Consider the following 10000-nt stretch of genomic DNA (forward strand, 5'->3'; position numbering starts at 1 on the left):
TTCCCGCACTGTTCACGACCAGTTCACTCCAGTTCGCGCATCGTTCACGCGACGTTCACGCGACGTTCACGCGATGGCACGAATTGGCATGCGTAGTTCACGAGAAGTTCACGACACGTTCACGCGAGTTCACTCATCATTCCGCATCGTTTCTGCATCGTTCACGCCAGTTCACGCCAGTTCACGAATTGGCCACTCCATATAAAAACGGGGCTTCTCCAACCCGAGGACATTCTTGGATTGGCTTCGGAAGAGACAACAATGCTTTCTGTCAGAGACACCATTGCATTGAGGAGAAGAAACGTATCTTTTTCGTTTGTATTTTTTGTTGCCCTTTATTTTTGTTTCAATAAGAAAGCATTTGATTTACATATAAATAGCAGACATAAAATATGTACAAGTATTAAGAAAGCCTTTTATTTTAACATTAAAAGCAGCAAACATGAAAAGTTTTTAGGCTGTTGATTTTAAGGTAATAGAGAAAAAAGTGTGTTGAAATAAGAAATCATTTTATTTTTACATTAAAACAGCAAACAGAAAAAAATTTGTTTTGCTCTTCATTTTAAGGTAATAAAGAAGAATAAGTATGTTGATGAAATAAAACATCATTTTATTTTTACATTCAAACAGCAAACTTTCATTAATTTTTTTCGTTTCCTTTTTGTTTCTCTTCATTATAAAGTTATAGAAATAGTTTGAAATAAGACATCATTTTATTTTTACATTCAAACAGCAAATATAAAAATTTATTAGGTTTATTTTTCTTTCCTTTTCATTAATTTTTTCGTTTCCTTTTTGTTTCTCTTCAGTATAAAGTTATAAAAATAGTTTGAAATAATATATAATTTTTTTTTTCACATTAAAACAGCAAATATAAAAATTTATTAGGTTTATTTTTCTTTCCTTTTCATTAATTTTTTCGTTTCCTTTTTGTTTCTCTTCATTATAAAGTTATAGAAATAGTTTGAAATAAGATATAATTTTTTTCACATTAAAACAGCAAATATAAAAATTTATTAGGTTTATTTTTCTTTCCTTTTTTCGTTTCCTTTTTGTTTCTCTTCATTATAAAGTTATAGAAATAGTTTGAAATAAGATATAATTTTTTTTTCACATTAAAACAGCAAATATAAAAATTTATTAGGTTTATTTTTCTTTCCTTTTCATTAATTTTTTCGTTTCCTTTTTGTTTCTCTTCATTATCAAGTTCACGCCACTTCCCGCATCGTTCACTCCAGTTCACGCCAGTTCCCGCACTGTTCACTCCAGTTGGCGCATCGTTCACGACTATTTCACGGCCATTTAGTGCGTGCCAATGCGTGCCACAAACTTTAAACATTTCAAAGTTATGGGCACGCATGGCACGCATTGGTACGCTCTGGCACGCGAGTTCCCGCACTGTTCACGACATTTTCACGGCTCGTTCACGCGAGTTCGCGCATCAATGCGTGCCAGTAGGTGCCACGAATGCGTGCAAGTGTCAGGTACCCTTTAGCAAGTAATAATAATAATAATAATAATAATGAAGGGAAAGTAGTTTATAGCTTTTTTCCTTATCTCTGTAGGATACTTACATTCTATGCCATCCATATCACAAAATTAATATATTTACTGATTAAAGTTTTGTGACTATTACTTCCGTAGACAGAATATACCCAGATCTAATTATGCATACTTAGATTTGGGGCTACACAATATAATTAAACTGTAGAAGCTACAATCCTAGTTGGAATAGCAGGATGCTATAAGACCAAGGGCTCCAACAGGGAAAATAGCCCAGTGAGGAAAGGCAATAAGGAAATAAATAAACTATATGAAAAGTAGCCATAAAGAATTAAAATAAAATATCTTAAGAACAGTAACATTAAACCCGCTCTTTCATATATTTACTAAAAAAAAAAAAAAGAGACTTAAGTTAGGAACTTTTGAAGTTGTAAAGATTCTAGCACTGCAATATTAACCTGTATTCTTTTAATCTATATGTAACCTATGTAACTTGTGTCTCCTCTTCGTTACAGATACGTGGTATAGGTCTATTCTATTTGAAAGTGGAGATCCCGCAAGTATAGCTTCCAGACCTGGACAATGAGCACCAGACGCCAACTGTCATGGCGCGCGCGCCAAGGAAGCCAGAGGCTGAAAGAAGGATCGCGCAGGGCGGCCGTGAACTGTTGGGGAGACTTTACCAATCCTAGGCTCGTTCCCATCAAACTTGTCTTCTTCATTATTATGGGAGGTGAGACATTGCTCATTGATTGCAGATGTTGGTTACCACTGTTAAAATAAAACCCGTTAATCGGTAATTCTCCGTTAAAATGTACTGTTCTCAGCCGTATTTCAGTAAAACACAGGCGACTGTAATTTTACCCTACTTTGCTATTATCTTTCACGGGTTGGTGACTGTAATATAACTCCTTAACGTCAATATATTTGTTTTTAAAACGGTAAATGTATGGTATCATTTATTCCTGGATTTTTACCGTTTTTTACGGCAAATTTTTAACAGTATGTTATAATTTTTTTTTTTGTATGCTACATCCTTTTGAAAACACACTATAATTTTCGTTTATAACATCAATTTAAGAAATATTTTAGGATGAAGTCACAAATGCCATGTCCTTAAAATGTTCATGTTAGAATAAATTTCCTTCCTTTGCCAGTAAATTATTAAATAACTGTAAACCCATCTCTCTTCCTTATGGGACAACAATGGACCCAAACCTCACTCTCATTACAAAAACAATTTAAACAAAATTCGGCTTCGTATTTTCGCGTCATTGCACCACTCACTGACTCCAATGTTCTTGATGTTCACTGAAAATGCAGAGACCAAAAATAATAGTCTTTTAATCCGCAATGCTTCCTACTTCTGTTCGTAATACAGCAGCCACACATTCTCAATAAAGGTGTCATTCATACGGTTCATATTCGCAGAGTATTCGGAAAAAAAAATTTGCTGCGAATGCTTGCGGATGGTTAGAAACCAGCAAAATTGGCATCCATAGTTCTCTGGGACACGGTCTTAAACATCATGCACCTCAATATTTTCGGCCTGTGTAGTCAATAGGGTTCTTGCTAATACTACCCAACCCTTATCAAATTTGTGAAGGAATTGGTTCCAATGCTTTAGTGTAATCTTTATGTAATAATCTGTCAATTCTACAGTTTTACAGTTACACTTGTTCTGCTCGCTCTAAAAAAGAGTGGATGATTTAGTCATTCAGAATGCTTCGTAATCTCTTGAACTTATGCAGTTGCCAGCAAGATGAAATATTGCCTAACATTTACTTTTACACTTGGGATAAAGGTTTTCTTTTGGTCAACACAGCGGATTCCACAAGGGAAGATCCAATTGGGGCCTTCTTTTCTATATTGCTGATCCAGTATTATGTTTTAAATGGACTTTATAATTCATTGTTAACACTTGTGACGTAAATATAAGGTTCTGTTCACCCGTCGAGAAACTACCGCTAGAGAGCTATAGAGTCATTTGACTGGCCAGATAGTACTACATTAGATTCCTCTCTCTGGTTACGGCACATTTTTCCTTTGTCTACACGTACACTGAGTAGTCTGACCTATTCTTTCCACATTCTCCTCTGTCCTCATACACCTAACAACACTGATATTAACAAACAACTCGTCCTCGCTCAAGGGGTTACCTACTGCACTGTAATTGTTCAGTGGCTACTTTCCTCTTGGTAAGGGTAGAAGAGACTTATGGGAAGCAGCTCAATCAATCAATTTTCTAGAAGGACACTCCAAAATCAAACCATTGTTCTCTATAATTGGGTAGTGCCATATAGTCTCCGTACCAAGGTCTTCCATTGTCTTTGGGGTGGAGTTCTCTTGCTTGAGGGTACACTATTCCATCAAGTTAAAAGTTTAACAAGAGCAATCAGAGATTTTAAACCTCCGCCAATGAATATTGCCAACATTTAATTAAAGTCTGTAGATATCGACTCCCACTTTTCATATGCTGCCTGTGCAGTAGATGGTAAAAAGTGCAATGTTGATCCAGATTCGTGATCTTCATTCGTATCACCTCAAAAATTTCATGGTTTCTTCTTATGCATATCTATCCATTGTTAAAATTTGGTGAAAATCAAATGTGTCAATTTGTTTTGACGTAATCTTTAAAATTGTGAAAAATTCAAATCCGAATCTAGAATCCGGATCCGATACCGGATCATCTCCAAAAGTTAATGGAGTCGTCCAATATTTCGTCAGAATCCGTCAATTTGTTTTGACGTAATCCTGTCCACAGACACACACACACACAAATAAATAAGTAAATAAACCGACTCCATTTTATCACATTGGCGGAGGTAAATGTGAAAGATCTATTTGAATGTTAAAATATTTCATTTTAATTATTCATTACTTTCCATGCAGTTTATTTCCTTCTTTTCTTTCCTCCAAGGGCTATTTTCTCCTGTTGGAGTCCTTTGGTTTACAGCATCTTGCTTTTCCAACTAGGTTTGAAGCTTAGCTAGTAATACTTATAATAATATGACCTCTCCTATTTGTGTGAATTCATCTCTAAATTTTTATTTAACCATTCATCATAAAAATATTTTTTTCATATTTGAGGTTCTGTATCTCATATTGCCTTTCTCGAGGATATTGAATTAAAAGCCATATATATTCTCTGGATTTCCCTTAACTCCCTGGATTATTTGAGCCATTTAGCTTATGAGATAGTTGTTTCTCATGGGAGTCAGAACACCACTTCTCGAACTCACTTGTATTGCAATGTTAAGATATTGTTTCCTGTGTTCTTCTAATGCTCATTGCTTGGAGTTCTATCCATACTTAAGGTTACCTTGGCTCTTAGAGAAGCCAGTGTTTCGTTATTGGCCTTTGTTGTGCAATATATATTTCTAGAGAAGCTAGTGTTTCGTTTCTTCTGCGGGTAATTCCTATTAAAAAAAAAGAATAAAATGTCCCTTGGCTTGGTCTAAGTAAGATCGTCAGACCACTCATCTCATAAGCCTTTGTTGTAAATATATATTTCTCTTATCTTTCTAGCTATGTACAACTTGAAATAATTGATAAAACCATATGAAGCGTTTACCTTTAGTTTAGTTTAGTACATCAAATGGGTATTTACTTATGAATAAAATTATCTAGTGATAGCAATTGAATACCGAAAGGAAGCTACTCAACGGTCACAAACGGGTTCGCAGAATTCCTCTGGAAATTAATGAAATGAACCCCTAGAAGATATACAAAAAATAATCCCCTTTCTCTGTGGATACAATAAATGTGCAAGAATTCAGTGTATTAGTATTTCTCGTTAAATTGACTAGATGTTTTGATGAAAAGCAGTCACTTAATCCTTCTTTGTTCCTCTGGCGTGGTTGGGGGGACTGTCTCCATAATTGCTTGAGATAGCAGGGTTGTCAGTGGGAGGAATGTGCAATGCGCACTAAGGCGATTACATCTAACAGTTGTATAAACGCCAAACTGCTCTCACACCCATTTTTGACATCCTATCTGCCCAGGCAACTAACGACAACTCCAAGTTTCTGTTGCAGCTTGATTCACCACACCCACTAACGGCCTTTTGACGCCGTATTCCAATTCGAACGAAAAGCCTAGGCGCAGTAATGTTACTTTGCGGTATATTCAATTCTATTTACTCATTAAGTTATTGTACGACATGTCCCTAACTGTTCTTAATAAAGGTAAGTCGGCAGAAATCACTTACTTCATTCTGAATAATGGGCAGTATGTAGACCCATGCTTGAATCTCACAGTTAATAGATGACAGGGTTCTAAGTTCAAACAACAAGAAATTCAACAACTCTCTCTCTCCCTAGGCCTAGTTACTCCCAGAAAGTTCAACACAACAATAAAGTAATGTTTCTTAATGTATAAATACATTCCAGATATTTCTTTATTACCCATTCATTATAGTCTACTTTTCATATCAGTTTTCAACTTAATGAAGATTAACATTAATTTCTTCTATTTGCGTTGTTCTATATTAGTAGATATTCTATTCTGTGGTAAATAATTGGCTAGTTACATCCGGATGGGTTTCCTTTATGAATAATAATGGTGAGTGTATTTGTTTTCAAATTTCTTGAAAAACGGTTTAAAATTCACATTCAGATAAATAAGAACAACGTAGATAAAAAAAATCAAAGAATAATAAAATAAAGTATAACCTACGCAAACTAAAAAGCTGGAAAAGGGAGCACTAAGATTTTAGTATTTCTCTCTCTCTCTCTCTCTCTCTCTCTCTCTCTCTCTCTCTCTCTCTCTCTCTCTCTCTCTGTAACTGGCAATATCTCTCACCATGAACAAAGGAACACTGACATTTCTTAAAGTAGAGCAATGTATTAAACAATGAAGTAAAAGCCTCATGTTATTCCTTGTCTTATTTTACATGAATTTTACATGACGTAAAAAAGTAATAGAGTAATAATGAGGAATTACTGCATAATTACAGTCGAGAAACACACACGTCTGGTATAAATAAATCCAGATAAATCCCTGAAATATGAACAGCATAGATAGTAGAGAAAAGAAAAAGTAGAGTTCTGGGGTCCTTTGACTGGCCAGACAGTACTACATTGGATCCTTCCCTCTGGTTACGGTTCACTTTCCCTTTTGCCTACACATACACCGAATAGTCAGGCATATTCTTTACATGTTCTCTTCTGTCCCCATACACCTGACAACACTGTGATTACCAAACAATTCTTTTTCATCCAGGGGGTTAACTACTGCACTGTAATAGTTCAGTAGCTACTTTCTTCTTGGTAAGGGTAGAAGAGACTAAGAGAGACTTTTGCTTTGGTAAGCAGCTCCTCTAGGAAAAGGACACTCCAAAATCAAATCATTGTTCTCTAGTCTTGGGTTGTGCCATAGCTTCTGTACTATGGTCTTCAGCTGTCTTGGGTTAGAGTTCTCTTGCTTGAGGATACACTCGGGCACACTATTCTATATTACTTCTCTTCCCCCTATTTTGTTAATTTTTTTTAGTTTATATAGGAAATATTTATTTCAATGTTGTTACAGTTCTCAAAATATTTTATTTTTCCTCGTTTCCTTTCCTCACTGGGCAATTTTCCCTAGGCCCTTGGGCTTATAGCATCCTGCTTTTCCAACTAGGCTTGTAGCTTAGCAAGTAAGAATAATACTAAAGTGTTTCATAAAAAAGCAAAGGGATGTTGAAATCGCTTGGTATCTTGTTTACTATTTCAAACTCTCGAGTATTCAAGTGTCTGAAAAACAAATGAAGATTGCTAACAGGCGTCTGTGTTGCAGGAGACAAACAACTTTAATAGATTAGACTAATAAATTGTAAATTGCAGTAGTTTTCTTGTCACCTGAATTATTATTATTATTATTATTATTATTATTATTATTATTATTATTATTATTATTATTATTATTATTATTATAGCAAGAACGAAAAAGCGAAAAATCTAAGATTACAATGATTATTTATACGAGCATAACAAGAAAAAATATTAAGTTGCAGTAAATTTGAGGGGTAGAGAAGCTTCAGCTTCGAATATATCCAATTCTACGTGAAAACTAAAATCGTATTCTTACGTAAAATTTTCAGAGGAAGTCAATGGATGTGGTCCCGAATCTCTAAGTGAACAATTAAGGATGTTATGGTGGGCAGACCCATATGCTTGAAAGAATACAATCGGTAGAGTACAGAAGTACAAATTCTAAATGACTCGACCCATATGTTAATATTATGTTCTCTCTCTCTCTCTCTCTCTCTCTCTCTCTCTCTCTCTCTCTCTCTCTCTCTCTCTCTCTCTCTCTCTGCTGGTATTCTGCTACCAAATTATTTAATTTTCTCTTAGCCTACATCATCATCATCTCCTCCTACGCCTATTGACACGAAGGGCCTCGGTTAGATTTCGCCAGTCGTCTCTATCTTGAGCTTTTAAATCAATATTTCTCCATTCATCATCTCCTACTTCGTGGTCCCCAGCCCTGTAGGTCTGGGTCTTCAAACTCTTCTAGTGATTTGTGGATCCCAGTTGAATGTTTGGTGAACTAATCTCTCTCGGGGAGTGCGAAGAGCATGCCCAAACTATCTCCATTCACCCCTCGCCATGATGTCATCCACATACGGCACTCAAGTAATCTATCTTAGTTTCATCTATAATCCTGCCCTGCCATTTAACTCCCAATATTCTTCTGAGGGCTTTGTTCTACAAAATCAATATTTTTTTCTCTCTTTATAAGTTAAGTTATAAGTTTTTAAACACATTCTAGAGCCTATTTCCTGACAATGTTCTGAATATTCAAAAAAGAGATCCTTCTTTTAGGCATCATCCGACATCAAAATTCATCTCTTTAAGGTGGGGGGATGGGCTTTCTTTTTTGAGGTTTCATGATCAAACTTAAACAGATTGAGAAGTAGCAAAGGAGCAGTAGGAAAATCAAAACATAGTTCAGTTACTGAAGGTTAAATGGGGGAGATTGGAAGTCATTTTTCTCGATGCCCTTTCACTGGAAGTCTGGGAGGGCGTTTCTGCATTTTCCAGTTATCCCAGAAAAGACTGACCAAAATATATTTTTTCTCTGCGTTGTATCTTTGAAATGTACTAAGAAAAAATTCTTTTGAGAAGGACTAGGCCTATCTGTTTCTCTGTGGTATACCTGGAAAATGTAGGCTACCTATAAAATAAATTCTTTTTATTCTTAGAAGGGGTCAATTTCTTTCTCTGCTGTATATCCTGGAAATGTATTTATTAAAGAAATTCTATTTTTTAGAAGGACCAGGCCTATCTGTTTCTCTGTGATATACCTGAAAAATGTACCTATAAAATAAATTCTATTGTTTTTATAAGGGGGCAGGCCTATATGTTAGGATGCTCTTTCGCTGTTCAGACGAAGACTTGAGTGCAACCCACTTTCACAAGATAACTTAAGAATTGAAGTGATTATATAATCAGATTCAATAAAAGCTAATATCAAAAGTTTACAACTATAAATTTACTCATCGCTGTCACATGTCCAGATCCGTATTCCTTCCTTATTCCATTCTACACAATGAATGTAAAGTTCTTGTAAAAGACAGATCACAAGGACGGAAGAATGTTCAGCAGTATTGTTTTTTACATTTTTGTATCAAAATCTAATCAAAGTTCATTAAATTCTTTGCACTGTATATATAAGAAGTAATGCAGATATGTTGTAAACATTTCCATGTAAGATTTATTTCAAATTCAGACTTTTTTTTAGTAATTTGACTTTTCTGAATTTCACTAAAGCAAAGATTAATCGAAATTATAGAGTATAGACTTCATAAAATGAGAATCTACTTGATCGTGATTCCTTTTTAACGCAGTAAAAACTAGAACGGGCACTCGGTAGAGCGCATACCTTCGCCAATGGCCGCGTAATGACAAAACCCACACTTTCTGCAAGTTCATTGACCCCATTGACCTTTGACCCCCAACCGCTGACAAGGGTAATGACATCACTATATCATGTTGTTCATCACAAGATAGGCAATTGTATTATGCACATTTTGGAGCTAGTTTCATGCAAATCAATTAAAAATGGCCACGATGTGGTAAAAAAAGCGTTTTTTTTTTTTTACCTTTTCGTGACCTTGGCCTTGACTTTTGACCCAACCACTCCCCAAATCTATTATAAATTGTCCTTGGATCATGGACAACCATCACACCAAATTTCATGAGATTCGGTACAAAGTTGGCGAAGGTAATTAGCAAGCAATTTTTTTTTTCTTTTTTTTCGCTGAAACTCTTCGAACGCAATAATCGCTACTCAGAGAACCGATTTCCGCTTTGATTGAAATCCATCTAACAGATCATATCAGCATGTTTCCTTAAGCAAACCGATTCTTGATGTTGTTGCAGAACTTGCAGATTGTCTGCCCCTTACGGCCAAGCACGGGCTCATGCACACTTACAGCCCGTAGCAGGCTAACGTACAATCCCACGGTCTCGCAAAGAGAAAAAAAAATAAAACAATATTAACAACAGATACT

At 35.5% G+C, this 10000-nt stretch overlaps 2 protein-coding genes across 3 annotated transcripts in view; one reads left to right on the forward strand and one right to left on the reverse strand.

Annotated features, from left to right (window-relative positions):
• LOC137629483 (spermatogenesis-defective protein 39 homolog) overlaps nt 1–10000 on the reverse strand; it is a 225620-nt gene that overhangs the window by 142265 nt on the left and 73355 nt on the right. The window lies entirely within an intron of this gene.
• The window catches only part of LOC137629000 (major facilitator superfamily domain-containing protein 6-like), a 62355-nt gene that overhangs the window by 13922 nt on the left and 38433 nt on the right, over nt 1–10000 (forward strand). The window contains exon 2 of the mRNA XM_068360253.1: nt 2019–2236. Coding sequence (XP_068216354.1) covers nt 2086–2236 — 151 coding nt within the window. The 5' untranslated portion in view covers nt 2019–2085. The remainder of the gene's footprint in view (nt 1–2018; nt 2237–10000) is intronic.

The sequence above is a fragment of the Palaemon carinicauda genome, chromosome 37, assembly GCF_036898095.1.
Source record: "Palaemon carinicauda isolate YSFRI2023 chromosome 37, ASM3689809v2, whole genome shotgun sequence".
Lineage (NCBI taxonomy): Eukaryota > Metazoa > Arthropoda > Malacostraca > Decapoda > Palaemonidae > Palaemon > Palaemon carinicauda.